Source organism: Xenopus tropicalis, chromosome 9, assembly GCF_000004195.4.
Source record: "Xenopus tropicalis strain Nigerian chromosome 9, UCB_Xtro_10.0, whole genome shotgun sequence".
Lineage (NCBI taxonomy): Eukaryota > Metazoa > Chordata > Amphibia > Anura > Pipidae > Xenopus > Xenopus tropicalis.
Window position 1 is genome coordinate 52,396,429 of NC_030685.2, and position 15,828 is coordinate 52,412,256.

A 15,828-nucleotide genomic window follows, 5' to 3' on the forward strand; every position below is an offset into this window, starting at 1 on the left:
TGATTGGAATTGCAAGGCGAATCTTAAATTCCATGTTGTTAGACTCAGGTTCTTGACTTACCCACGAGACATTGACTACTCTTCTAGCTGAAGTTTCTGCGATAATTAATGCAAGACCACTTGTGCCAGTGTCCTCAGATCCGGATTCTCCAACAATATTGACTCCTGCAACTCTTCTCACCCAGAAGGTTGGCAACATCCCACTACCACCTGTGGACTTGGACTGCTCTAATATTCACAGACGTCAGTGGAAGCAGGTCCAACATCTGGCCAACGTATTCTGGAGCCGTTGGAGGATAGAATATCTGCATACCCTTCAAAGCCGCCATAAATGGCAAGAGACTAAGCCGAATCTTCAAGAAGGAGACCTTGTGCTACTGAGAGATAAAGAAGTTTCTCGCAATGACTGGCCAACTGGACTTATTGTCAAAGCCATTCCCAGTGAAGATGGGAAAGTGAGGAAGGTCGAAGTTAAGACTACCAAAGGAGGTACAACTAAGATCTTCTTCAGACCTGTTACCGAGGTGGTGTTGCTTCTACCTTGTGAAACACATTCTTCAGGTCAAAGCAAGACTCCTGAGACCTGAAACTGCTTATCCTTTGGATTACAATTGTGAGTCAGCTGAGGTTTGACATATTGTGGCCTCTCTGACTTGAAGATGGGTTGTTCTTTGTTGTGTTACAAGAACTTCTGTCAAGAGAACCTACTGAGACCTCTTCAAGCAACATGTTTGCTATGTTTATTGTTGTTTGCTTATTTTTTTCAGGTTCAAGGACTGATTCGTTGAGCTATGAACTTAACATTAGACTAATGTTGGTATATATTAGTGAAATCTAAAGATTTCAGGCGGGGAGTGTTGTGTCCCACATACATGTGTTATGATGTTCATCAACTAGTTTGCCTGTAGCTAGTTTGTCCCTCTCTCTTCCCTGTAGTTTGGTTCCTCCCATTTAGTCTCCCCTCCCACAGTCAGTATTTTTCAGACAAGTATCTGTAAGCATGTGCTGCATCCATCTTTCTGTATCTGGTAAAGTTACTTCGTTTTGACCTATGGATTTGTCACTGTAAGATCTGCACTGCAAGATTAAACTTCTTCAAGATCTTCACCTGTGTCTTCCATTGAGTCGCCTATCTGTGGATACTGCCCTTATGTAAGTTATTGCCATTCCACTGGGACTTGGGACAGTCTAGGGATCAGTAATTACATAGCCACAGCAGCTGAAACAGAATAATTAGTATGACGTCTTTCTTCTTGAGGAAAATTTTTAACGTACACTTTACTTAATTAGTCTCTTGGCCTTAATACACTAAAGTCTTACAATGCTGTTTTTGTGTGAGCTATCTGGTAACATGCTGGGAAATAAGAATGGCAATCTGGGGCAAGATTTGCTATATGCCACAAAGTCATAGAGCTGTTACAGGAAATAGTGTGAGAATATTTACATAGACTAGACTGTTTTGTTTTTTTACATGGTCTTTAGTAACAAAGGCTATAGGTTCTTGTTGCTCAGTCATACAACAAGAACAATAATGCTAAATTATAGGTTGCCCTTAGATGAAGGAGTAAATTGTCATAAATTTAGTAAAACAACACAATTTTTATATGTAATGATTTTGTTATGTCACAACTTGTTTCTCGGCATGGTGACCTCTTCTATCTACAGTACATTGCTCATGTAAGAAGCTGCTGTTGTGCTGCATTACCCAGTAACTCAGAGGGAGTGTCAACCAGTTGGAGATTTTTATATGCAATGACTTTGTTATGTCACAACTCTTTTCTTGGTATAGTGACCTCTTCATTCTTCATCTTCAGTGGTCATGTAAGAAGCTGCTGTTGTGCTGCATTGCCCAGTAACTCAGAAGGAAAGTTAACACAATTGGAGAAACATCACTCTTCACTCATTTAATGATTTATGGCACAAAAAAATCTTTTAGCATTCATCAGTGAACAAAGATATAGGTTTGCCATCTAGCAACCCAATTCCAGTAACATAGGATTTATATTTCTAAAATGAATTAAATCTTACATATATAACACAGTTCATCAGTTTGCCAGTATTATTAATGTAAAATAAATATTCTTCATTGCATTTATTTTTTAATATTTAATTCCATTTAGCTACTCAAAGTGAGGAACGCCTGTGTGCCTATAAGGATCCTAATAACCAGGACCAGGCACTCAGCGAAAGTCAGATATCGCTGGAGAATGGCACTGTTAAGTGTACCAAGGGCAATATCTGTTTTGGATTATGGGAGAAAACAAGAGATGGCGAAATCAATCTCGTCAGACAAGGTAAGTGTACCTGATTAAATCTGCCCTGTATGACCATCTTATGGCACATTGGCTTATTTACCACGCCTTATGCAGTGTGCAAATTTGGGTTGCAACTGCCATATTTATAACCCACAATGCAGCATGTTTACCAAAATTTGAGTGTAATTGTGGTTGCAGTAGGGTGATGCAGTTTGTCAAAATTTGTGCAGTTATGCTTGCACTTTGAAATGATTCAGATGCAATTGCTTTAAAAGTCTTCACTTGTTAAATTTAATTCCTTTCAGTGCTTACTGTCAAAAATATGTCTTCAGAAGTGCAAGGAGCACCTTTTGACACAATTATCTTAAACAAATTGGATTTTTTTTGCAACTGACTGTGGAGAACTTTGTATGTCTTCAGCTGCATCCATTAAACACATAAGGGCTCATTTACATTCTCAAGCACAATGGGCAACTTGCTTTTACCTGCAGTAGGTTGCTGACAATCCGTCTTGTGTGCCCTAAATATCTTTCCTGCTCTTCCTCTTTCTGGACTTCAGTTTTAAAAAAGTTTGTAGAACAGGGGGCTCAAACTCAATTAACCTGGGGGCCGCAGGAGGCAAAGTCAGGATGAGGCTGGGCCGCATAAGGGATTTCACAAAAAATTGGCTTTCAAGGGATAATGCAAGGCACGGCGGGCGGGAGCTGCTGATTGCGGAAATGACGTTATGCCATCATAACAGTTATTATGGGAAGACGTTCTGTGTGCACAATTAGCTCCTTAGCATCTAATTGTGCACACAGAACGTCTTCCCATAATAACTGTTATGATGGCATAAAGTCATTTCCGCAATCAGCAGCTCCCACCCGCCGTGCCTTGCATTATCCCTTGAATCGCAATAAAAATCGCGATCCATTCATTGCTTTTGAGAAGGCGTTGGTGCGGGCCACAAAATATTGTACCGAGGGCCGCAAATGGCCCGCGGGCCGCGAGTTTGAGACCCCTGTTGTAGAAGGTGACATCAAGGCATAAAAAGACCTAAAAAGAAGCAAAGTCCTTTGTGCTGTAGCATGATTTTTCTTGTGGCAACATTTTGGTTTCCTTCATGATAGTGAAAATGAGAATAGACAAAGATTATGTATAATTTAATTATGTTGTTCAAATTAACAGTTAAGAAAGGTTTTTGTGTACAGAGTCCTTACATACATTTTAAAGAATTCTTAGCCTAAGTTGCAACAAATACCATTCTGTCGGCTACACTGTTAATCTTTTTGACCCTGCCAGATTTATATTTTCAAACGATTATCGCCTGATCCATGATTCCATCAGTTGCAAATTACATATTACTTGGTAGTAACATTGCTTGTCAATACTTAAAGAGGTAGTATACCCCCTTTTTCAACCTGAGTTCAGTGAATAGGGCTTGAGCTAAATAGGGAAAACAGGGAAAATGTAGCTACTCCATGTCTGGTCTTTGTAAAGTAGGCAATTATATTACCAGTATATAACTCCTCTAAATTCAACTTTATTGCCACTGTTCTCTTAGCAGGAGAGATTATGCATGAGTAATCTAATTATCTTTCTTGCAAAGATACTGTCCACTGGAGTGCACATTTACAGGGTCATCTAACCAAAAACCGATTGAATGAAGGAAAATGTAATTCTAAACAACTTGTCATGCACGGTATCCCAAACAGTATCCCAAAACCTGGAACAAATGCAAGATTCCTGTCTGAGCTCACTCTTCCGCCTATAACAGCTGCCTTTCACTTAATGTGAGAGAACCAAGGCAAAAGTTCTGGGCAAGCAAGGGAACCAGAGCATATCGTAGCTGTTAATGGGGAGAATAAGGCAAAGTCACAGGGAGCAGGCCAAGGTCACAACAAGACAAGCAGCGAAGTACCACATCAAGATCCAAAAGACATAGTCAAATAGAAGGCAAAAGGGTCAGTTCAGGCAGCGAAAGTCAAAGTCATGAATCAGGCAGAGGTAGTACACAGGAATCAGACAAGAAACACACCCAGGAGCTACATTGTACAACAAAATGGTAAAAGGAGTTTTTTAGATATTCGAATTTTGCACCAAACGCGATGACATCATAGAGCACCATCAAGTATACGTCAAAATAAAAAGATGCATGTATCTGACACGCCCACAAGAAAATCATAGGACGCTTGTGCCGTAAGACCCAGAGGGCAGCAGCAGCCGTTCCCACCGCCTCCCCTCGAGAGGGGACCTCTGGGCCCTTAGATTTGTGAAGGGACCTAGAATGAAATTGCCACTTAAGATGATCACTAGGAACCCAAGATCTCTCCTCAGGACCATAACCTTTCCAGTGTAGAAGATATTGCAGTTTACCTCTGGAAAAGTAAGAATCAGTTATTCTCTGTGCCTCATATTTAGGCTGACCATCGACCATATCTGAAGGAGGATGCTGATGAGCTGTTTTGTCAACAAATGCATTATGAAAAGCATTAGAAATTTTGAGGTCAGGAGGGAGTTCAAGCTGAACAGTAGTAGAATTAACAATTTCAGAAACTGAAAAAGGACCAAGAATTTGGATTCTAACTTAGCAGAGGGAACTTTCAAAGTAATGTTCATAGAAGACAACCAGACCCTATCGCCATCCTGATTTTGGGCAACCACAGCAAGATAGAGAATTTCAAACCTTCTGCCAAATTTTAGAAGAATGTTCAACCAAAGAGTTAGCCAGAAAAAGAAAAGGCCCTCGGATGATGGCCATAGACCAGTGCTGTCCAACTTCTGCAGTGCCGAGGGGCGGAATTTCTCATAAACAACAATAAACAAAAATCTTCAGCACACCACTTACATACATGTTCTCAGAGGGTGCTTAACTTCCACAGCCGCTCCCAAGCCTTTTTTCCATGTATCTTTGCAAAGGGGAAGAAGCACTCCAGTCTGTCGGCAATGCCTTTAAATCATGTATTTGTAGAAATGGACAAACAGCACGGAATTTCTCTAGCATACATGGTGGAGGGCCGCTAATGGAAGCCAGTTTTGACCACTCCCCTTTTTGAAACCACACCCACTTCAAACCACACCTATTTTATCACAATGGTGGTAGCACAGCAAAATCCCAAATGCTTGGTCCTTACTGTGGGGATATCAACCGTCATTCATATGTGAAAGAATTATATTGTGTCATATTAAGATATACCCTTAAATTCCATATGCCTCCTCCTCCCCTGTGGATAGCACAGCAACCCCCAGTACATAATTACATGCCTTAGGGACCATTTAATGGTTATTTCCAACTGCTAACAAACTCCCACAACAAACCCCTGCCAGGTTCACCTCCCACAAGCAGCATAGGGCAAGCAGAGTATGGCACACACAGGCAGCACTCTGCCTGTCCTATGCTGTCTGTGTGTGCCATACTCTGCTTGCCCTACCCTGCCTGTGTGTGCCATACCCTGCCTGCCCTACCCTGCCTGTGTGTGCCATGCTCTGCCTGCCCTACCCTTCCTGTGTGTGCCATACCCTCCCTGCCCTATGCTGCCTGTGTGTGCCATACTCTACCTGCCCTATGCTGGCTGTGTGTGCCATACTCTGCCTGTCCTTAGCTGCCTGTGTGTGCCATACTCTGCCTGTCCTTAGCTGCCTGTGTGTGCCATGCTCTGCCTGCCCTACCCTGCCTGTGTGTACCATACCCTCCCTGCCCTATGCTGCCTGTGTGTGCCATACTCTGCCTACCCTATGCTCCCTGTGTGTGCCATACACACAGCCAGCATAGTCCAGGCAGTACCTACATAGGTAGTCTGAGGTGTGAACAGGTGAACAATGGGGGTGATTACAGCGTGAGCCTGAGGTGTGAACACTGCAGGGGTTGAACAATGCAGGTATTAAAAGGTGTGAAAAGGTGTGGATTACATTTTTAAACAATAAAGGAGGATTGCCGCCTGAATCTGAGGTGAGAACCATGCAGGGGGCCAGTTAATCTCAGTACTGAAACCATTTTAATCTTACACAAAGGTAAGACATCAAAGCAGCCATACAGGTGGGGGGCCACACAGAGGGGGGTCGTGGAGATTCCCAAATGGAGGCATGAGTAGCATTATTAAAAGCGACCTCAGCCCACGGAAGGAATTCCACCCACTGGGACTGATTACTGCAAACAAAGCACTTATGGTATTGTTAAAGATACTGATTGTCCTTTCTGTCTGGCCATTAGTTGAGAGTGATAGGTGAAAGAAAAGGACAAATCAGTACCCATAAGTGAGCAGAGGACCTGTTAAAATCTAGAAACAAATTAATGGAGCTCCATGAAGTTTAAGATACATTAGAAATGAAAAGTTTGGCAAGAGAAATAGCAGAAGGGAGGGTAGGAAGGAGAATAAAGTTGCACGTCGTACTAAATCGATCCACCACCTTCTGAAGGAATCAACAAAAAAATCCATAGAGATATAGAGTTCAAGGTCTTTTGGAAACAGAAAGCAATTGTAGCAAATCCTGAGGTAAGGACCTAGAATGTTAACAAAATGCACAAGAGTTTATATAATTACCAACAACCTGCCTCAATGTTGGCCACCAGAGAGTTTGAGACAAAGTTTTACTTTGGCATGGATGCCCGGCTAACCTGGAATCATGAGTCTCAGAAAAGACACAGATTTTCTGGAACAAAAAGCTTGCCAGGAGGTATGTTTGTAGGCAAATTAACTTGAGCCTCTGATAGAGAGGCAAAAAGGTCTGAACTCAGGGTGGCTACAATAATAGTATCAGGTTTGAAAACCTCTAGAGGCTTGGGCGGAAAACTTCTTGAGAGTGGGCCTGCCTCCCATTGAAATGGGTGAAAAATAATGCCCACCTTGCTTGTCTAGGATTTGTTTATCAGATTCAATATATAGCAAGTTCTTATAATCAGTATATACTGTAACTACATACTTAGCTACCTCCAGAAGATGTCTCTATTCTTAATTATCAGCAACTCCCAGTTACCAATATCATAATTAGCCTCAATAGGAGAACATTTTCTAGAAAAGAAGGTACAAAGGTGAGTTTCACTAGTAACAGGGTGTTATTGTGAAAAAAACGCTTCAGCTCTAATTTTTAAAGCATCTACTTCAACAAGAAAAGGAAGAGCAGAATCTTTGTGGCAAAGAACCGGCAGTGATTGGAGCCGCCAGGGTAGAAAAAATTTGATAAATTGTCTTTAATAGTTAGCAAACCCTAAAAATCTTTGAATAGCACGTAAATAAAGGGGTTGAGCCCAATCTAGGATTGACTCTGTCTTGGCTGGATCCATCTTCAGCCCTCGCTGAGAGATAATGTACCCCAAGTCATGAACAGATGGAACCTCAAAGATACATTTCTCTAACATAGCATATTATTGATTAAGCCATAGTCTATGTAGTACTTCTTGAATGTTATAACAATGTTCTGCCAGATTAGAAGAAACAATTAAAATATCATATATTATATAAAAAAAATATAATTAACAAATTCTTGGATAACAGCTAGAGAATTACAAAGCCCAAAAGACTTCACAAAGTATTCATAGTGCCCATCACGAGTATTAAAAGCTGTCTTCCATTCTTACCCTTCCCTGATCCAGATTAAATTATCTGCCCCTATGAGGTCAATCTTAGTGAAAATTGTGGCACTGAGTTCAGAAATCAAAGGAAGGAGGTATCGATTTTTGACGGTGATCTTATTTAGACCTATATAATCAATACATGGCCGCAAACCACTGTCTTATTACAAAGAAGAAGCCTGCACCAGCGGGAGAGGAAGAGGGTCTGATGAACCCTCATTCTAGATTTTCTTTAATGTATTCTTCCATGGCTTGAGCTTGAAGAAGAGAGAGAGGGTAAGTTCTACCCCTAGGGGGGGGAGAACCAGGTATTAAATGAATAGCACAATAATAAGACCTGTGTGGAGAAAGAGTCTACAGCCATCCCCTCCTGAAGTACCTTTCTTGCATCCCAGTCAATATGGGGATTATGCACTTGTAACCACGGGAGGCTTAAGATCACAGGACTACCAGGACATTTAATGACTTTAAAAGGTATTTATTTAGAGTGGGTAGCACCAATGAACATGGCGAGATTATCAGATTTGGAAGTCACTAGCCCACAACCTTCTTATCAATTTGAATGGCAAGGTGCATTAAAGGACAAGTCAACCCAAAATATAATTTTTTGCCTTATAATAGAAAATAAAATTCTAAGCAACTTTGCAATATACATTTATTACAAATTTGTAATGGTTTTCGAGTTATTTGTATATATGACTGCTATTAAAAGCAGTGTTTGTCTGTCCTTTTCTATTCTCTGCCCTGGTGGCTCTGACTCCTAAAACAATGTAACTATGAAGATTTTTATTCATCCAGGTCATAGTGTATCTAGTATACTTGAATGCCACCAGAACCAAGGCAAGAGTTCTGGACAAGTAAGGGAACCAAAGAATATGACAGGAATAATGGGGAGAATAAGGCAAAGTCACAGAGAGCAGGCCAAAGTCACAACCAGACAAGCAGCGAAGTACCAAATCGGCATCCAAAAGACGTAGTTAAAGAGCAGGCAAAAGTCAGGTAGAGGTCATATACAGCTCTAACTGAATTGTTAAATATATTGGTATTTCTTAAAAAAAGAACTCAGTGTAAAAAATAGTAAGAGTAGATATGTGCTGTGACCTATGAAATTTGTAACAATGCTGCTCAATCAGAAATTCTCTGTTGAAGGGTCTGGTGTGAACAGCTTCATAGACTGTATTCTATTTAATCTTGAAAAGACATAGATAATACCTCTGAATCTATTGAAATATAGCTCATTAACCAGTGTTGTCCATTTGTTTCTCAGGTTGCTGGTCCCATGTAAGTGACTCCCGTGATTGTTACTATGAAGAATGTGCCGTTACCACCCCACCACCAGTCATCCAGAATGGAACATACCGTTTCTGTTGCTGCAGCAAGGACATGTGCAATGTCAACTTTACGGAGAATTTCACCCCTTCAGATCCTACTAGTGCTTCACCATACAGTAAGTTATTAGCTACATTGTCATTGAGGAGGTTACAAAGTATAGACAAGAAATATTCATTGCAACCAAGCCTAGGTAAACAATGAAATTTCAGGTGCAAAAACTTTATTGGGCAGACAACTTTATATGTTATTGTAACTTTAACTCAATTGCCACTGATTTTCCATCAAGGTTTAAACTTTATAACCTTCCATGTCCTAAAGTAGAGTGAAAAATGGAGATTATGATTAGAGAGTAGCTTTGTTCTGTTGTACAGGAAGGAGACTGAACAAAAATAGCTTCCTTAAGAACATTACTTTCCTCTTAAACACAGTGCATACTTGTTTATGTACTTTGAGAATGCACATATATACATTTTCTTACATATATAAACAGAGGTGTGTATTTATATAATGAAGTCAACTTTTAGGGGCAGATTTATCAAAATGTGAGTTTAGAGCTTAATACATAACAACTCACCCATCTCCTATTCACTGCAATCTGATTTTTAGAAGCGTATTTTGATCTCAAACTTTCACCCATTGATACATAGGATTCTAAAAATGCCCCCTTAGTCTGTAAAAACTAAAAATGCACACAATTTTTGGATATCAAAATTATTATCAGGTATTGGTCAAGGAAGCCACCATTTCAGTCCCATGCATGGACTAGTAAGTGACTGAAATGCTAGTCTGAATTAGCTAGTCTGTGGCCAGATTTAGAATAATATGCTGCATTTCTACATCTCAGAAAGTTTTAGATAAATTGAAATAGCTTTTTGGTTAGTGCCCCACGGGACCCCCAGTATACCTAATGGGCCCCCCAGCAGTCCCAGCATAGACTTCCTCTATAGTTAGAACCTGAGGATTCTTTTTATAGCTTTGTCTTGAACAAAAATCTCCTAATTCTAAACAAAGTTGTATTAAGCTTTCCTTATAGGGAATACATTTTGTTTTTTCTTTTTCAAATTTGACGTGAATTTTCTGGATTGCGAGACAACTTATAAAATGGTGTGCATTTGCTCCACATTGATATAAAAAACGTATTTTACTTTTATGATTTAATGTTCTAGTATACAGTTAATGAATTACATCCTATGTGGCACTGTTTGAAAAGATGGTGAGCTGTGCAGATACCAGTATTTACAGACACTCTTTTGGGGCTCTAGAATTTCTGCAGTGACCTTTTTTAGGAAACTATATTAACAAGGCAACAGAGTATGGATAAAACCTGAAATGTTGTTAGTCTGCAGGCAGCTGTCATTGGATCAGCAGAGACAGTAAGAGATACACCCAATCTACAATTTTAGAATTCTACAGAATACCACATCCAATACAAAAAGATTTGGCCAAATCTTGAACCAAAATAAAACCCCAATTTGTGTATGCAAATTAGCAAAATCACAGCAAAAATATTTAGCAAGAAAAAATATTCTTCAACATCTGGTCTAAATTTACATGATTATTTAAAAAATCAAATTATAAATAAGGCTAGGATTTGACTCAACCAGGCACTCATACTTAAGTCCTAAAATTTGCAGAAGTACAACAGCAAACAGCATGTTTGTCATTCACCAGAAAGGGCACATATGCACTGATGATAAAGCATGCCTCACATCCACCAGTACGCAGACCCAGAGAAGCCCACAAACACTTGTTATCAGCACCTTAGAACAAACTTAGAATGTTTTTCTTTGTGTAACTGAAATACAACATTTGTCTTACGATATAGCTTGACAGAAAACAAGACAAAACTAACAGATTATTGAAATATACAATATGCCCTGTTATTATTTAGGGTTAAAATTCAGTTTATTATCCTGTAAATGTTCATTATTTTATATTGCTATAGGCCATTGCTGTCCATGCTTTTCCCTGCCATGATTAATTTTTCTGCTATTGATTTTTTGAGGTTTCAGGCATGCTTAAGGTCATACAGTTCTCTTGGCTTGCCAAATCTGGCCTGAAAGCCTCCTGTTGCATAGCCTTGCCATAGACTAGTCTCTAAAAGAAGCTTTGTATATATTTATATTTATGTACAATATTAGGTTGTGCTGCCATGATTGTTGTATTAATGAAACCTAATCCACATTTCTAATGAACCTGAACTGTGCAAAGTTGGTATACAAATTGCCAAAATGCTTACTTGAGTTTGAAGATAAATAACTTTTGATCAATATATCTCAAGTATGGGAGTTTTCTGTATTACTGAAAAGGAAAAGCTGTTCAAATCAAAGAATATTTCCATCATTATAATGACCCTTTATATGGCTAATGCCACTTCACACAATCCCACATAAATATCTCATGTTCAGACACATCAAACTGGCAAATGTTTCCTCTGTTTTCAGAATGGACATCAATAATCAGTTGAGCATTCCACCAAGGGCGGTATAACCTTGATACACTTATCATTTTTGTGCACTCAGTGAACAAGATAACAATGTTTTTTTTTTTTGAAAAACCAGACATTTGTGTTTTTCACAGTGAATCCCTTAACTTCCAGCATGGCAAACCTTGTACTATTTGGATGTAACTTTGCATATACACTGAAAGCCAGGACCAGGTTGTCTTTCAGTATGCTCTTCTTTACATTTTTTACACAAGCTTTAAAGTGACAGTGGCATTGTCTGTATTTTGCAGAGATGCTGACCTCACATTTCTATTGTGCACTCCTACCTCCCTGTTAATGAAAAACCAGCAATAACTTTTCTATCGATAAGGCTAGTGCCATACGTGGTGGTTTCTTGGTCTGCAGATAAATGCTGGGTGAGAATCCACCCTATGTGCCTAACAGCTTTCTGTGCCTGCACTTGGAGCCAGCATGCTGGCCTAGGTGCAGGCAAACGGTGCGAAAATGCTTGAATAGGCAGTTTGGTGCTAAAATCCACTCTGTGTGCCTGTACCTGGGCCGATGCATTGGCTTTGGGTGCAGGCACACCAGAAAGCAGTTAGGAGCCTAGTTTCGGACTCTCAGCCTGCATTTATCCTCAGGTTCAGAATCCGTCACGTGGTATTAGCGGTAAGTGAAACACTTTTTTCCCCCAAAACTGCACTACTTTACAGCTTGTTAGACGCTGTGATGTAAACATATCAAACACCGGGGTATATTTAGAGGACTTGAAAAGGGAAAAATTAGATATTTTGCTGAAAACACCATTGTTCAGATTTTTTTATGATATAAAAATATATAAACATTTTGGCAAAGCTGGCATAAAAAAATCTTCACAATCTATCACAATTCAATATTCTGTTATAAACAAACATTTTACTCCAACATAGCTCCAATTTCTTGTTAGTAAGGGAATGTCGTTTTGTAGTGAATAAGTGGAATGAATTTCAGTTTTTTTATTGAAATTTAAATGCACTTACAGTGAGTAAAATTAAATTGTCATCTGATCCAAGTTTTTTTCTGAAGCAATTGGGTGACTTAATGTATGCCATATAAATGCTAGTTGTCTGAATGTGAAATGCTAACTATAAATTTTGGTGATGAGGATTCATAGGGCATGATTTATGATTTCCTGAGCTTTTGGGCTTCGGCAATCATAAAAGATAAATTATAAAGGATTGACCAAGCCCAAAAGCTCAGCCAGTCATAAATGTGCCCCTTAGCGTGGGCCTTTTATCATGGATTGGCCTAGGCCAGGGGTAGGGAACCTTGGCTCTCCAGCTGTTATGGAACTACCAGTCCCACAATGCATTGCAGGAGTCTGACAGCCACAGTCATGGTTAATTAAGGAAAATGCTTGCTGGGATTTGTAGTTTTATCACAGCTGGAGAGCCAAGGTTCCCTACCCCTGACCTAGGCCAATGGTTCTACTAAAAGTAGATTTTTTTTTCAGTGCATCAGCATTCTTGAGAAATGTATGCAACCCTACTTTGTGGCAACAGTCTGTTTCCCCCTGATACTGCCCCTATGCACCTGCACAAAACATGGACAGTAAAGAATGGAAAAACATGACTGGTCTGCTGACAGCTCCCAGTAGAACACCTTACTCATGTTCTTATGGCTAAATGGAAGCAAATCTGGCACCCAAACATGTAGCATAGAGAGTATCAACCCATTATATTGACAGTGTACAGCACTGATCTGGTGGAAAGCCTGTTAAAGGAGAAGGAAGGTTAGAAACTAGTTAAACTTTATTAGAAATGTCTAAATAATAAAGCCATAAACACTTCCTTTCTATCTAAGAAACACAGGATTTCTTTTCCTCGCTGACATCTTACCAACTGAAGACTATTCGGGTCTCACTGCTGACACCTAACCTGCTTGCGTATGCGCAGTTGAAGATGATTTCCTGCTACCTTACTCTAACTGCACATGCGCAAGCAGGTTCGTATTGGCAGAGAGACCTGAAGTGTCTTCAGTCGGTAAGAAGATGTTGACGAGGTACGCGGCTGTGCTCTGCATTTTTAACTAGCAGTTAGTGATAGGGACAGAGTTTAAACATAACATCAATGTGATAAGGGAGAGGTGAGGGGGGTTTAGCCAGTGATAGTAAAGAGTGCTTTCTGCGCCCGAGGGGTATAGTTCTCCTTTAAAGTCCCTGTGCTTTTCATAGAGGGTGGTACATAGGTTTTCAGAGGGATTTTAGTTCCTAGAACCCATCACTTCACAGTGAAACAAGGTTTAATGGCTCTTTGGGAAATAGTTTCTACTAGTCAGACTATCATGGTTTGGCTGGGGGGGAAATATATATATATATATATATATATATTCAGTTCAACGCAATGGACTTATGTCAAAAAGTGAGTATTTTTTCTCCTGAAATTGGTGTTCCAACATTGTACACTATGTAGATTATCTGTGTTTTTAGGTGCGCAGTTTCTTCCTAAAAATCTGATTTAATATATTGCATTTCTCCATTAAATTAATTATATTCATTGAATTACCCTTACTATAGCTTTTTATGCATGCTTCTTGCTTTAAGTAAGTTTTAGTCAGTATTATTGATTTTCATACATCGTCCCTGTGAGGGCCTAATTTGTGTATGTCTAATTTCTGAAGACAGTCCGGGTAAATCACTCCCTCATGTTCACATTTAGGCTAGCTAATTAAGAACACATTTCCCCATCTGTATTAAATAAAGTCACATTCCCAGAATCCAGCACTTTTCTCAGCAATAGTAACAGGCAGGAAATTCAAGAAAATAATTGCTACTTGTTTGTCTATAAATGATCAAGGTAATTAATTAAATTTTTTCAAAGAATTACAGCTTTTTCGTACATTCATAGTGCAACTGTAGAACTATATCTTTACTGGAAAGGCCCCTCAAGCAAACTGTTTATACCATGTGGTAAAGGAATCACCCACAAATGAGTTCAACTGCTCAAGTGCAGTTGCTAGTAGCAACCAATCATCAATTAGCATTGAACATTCTAATACAAGTTAGAAAATAAAAGCAAAGGCCCTATTTGTTGTTACAGGCAACTGCACAGTTTCAATTTAACACATTAGTTCCTAAATCAGAGCCATAGTATTAACTGCAAGGCTTTTTGTGCCCTGCCACATTGGTTTTTATTCATGCATATGTGATGCATATTTGAGGACACCTAAGCACATTAGTTAATAGATTTCATTCTGTCATGGGACCAGGGGTCCAGGGGTATTCCAGATAAGGGTTCTTTCTGTAATTTGGATCTCCATACCTTAAGTCTACTAAAACCTCAATAAAGCATTATTTAAACCCAATAAGATTGTTTTGTATCCAATAAGGATTATTTATATCTTAGTTGGGATCAATTACAACATACAGTTTTATTACTACAGAGAAAAAGGAAATGCGTTTTAAATTTCTGAATTATTTGATTAAAATGGAGTCTATGGAAGACAGGCTTTCCGTAATTCAGAGCTTTCTGGATAATGGGTTTCCGGATAAGGGATCCCATACCTGTATCTTTAGTTGCACTAACACGCATTTGAATAAACACACATACAAACACCCATGTGTAAGGATTCTAAGGACTATAACACAAGGGCATTTTTACCTTTGCTACAATCAGGCTAAAAACTGTGGTAACATGCTGGCTAAATAAATGTGGAGGTAACTAGCGGAGATTTTCTCTTAAAGTGGACCTGTCGCCCAGGCATATAAAGCTGTAAAATAAAAGTCCTTTTCAAATTAAACATGACACCAAACGAATTTTTTTTATTAACAAATCCATACCCATTATAAAAGCATTTAAAAATCCCAGCTGTCAATCATATATTGCCTGCCCCACCTCTATGCCTAAGGCATAGGGGTTGGGCAGACAGTTACTTTCAATTTCAATTCAGAACTTCTTAGATGTTGCTGCTCTCCTCACATTCAATCTCCCTCCTCACCTTCTAATTTTGTAACCAGTGCATAGGCATGGGCGTCCCCCCATACTGGCACAGAAACAAGATTTTGGGAAGATACAAAGCTTGCCTTAATAACAGGGTCCATAAAATGGTGACTGTCTTCAATGGCTGCAATTGTGAATTCCAAGGCTAAAGAAAATAAGATTAAAACCATTTTATAGTGTAAGTGAAGTTTATTTTACTTGACAAACACAATAGAAAACCATTTGGAATTATGTCATAGGGTGACTGGTCCCCTTTAAATGTTTGAT

General features: G+C 39.3%; 1 protein-coding gene across 1 annotated transcript in view; it reads left to right on the forward strand.

The window, feature by feature from the left end:
* Nucleotides 1-15,828, forward strand: part of bmpr2 (bone morphogenetic protein receptor type II) — a 103,743-nt gene that overhangs the window by 46,926 nt on the left and 40,989 nt on the right. Inside the window, exons 2-3 of the mRNA XM_002937715.5 lie at nucleotides 2,121-2,294; nucleotides 9,074-9,253. Coding sequence (XP_002937761.3) covers nucleotides 2,121-2,294; nucleotides 9,074-9,253 — 354 coding nt within the window. The remainder of the gene's footprint in view (nucleotides 1-2,120; nucleotides 2,295-9,073; nucleotides 9,254-15,828) is intronic.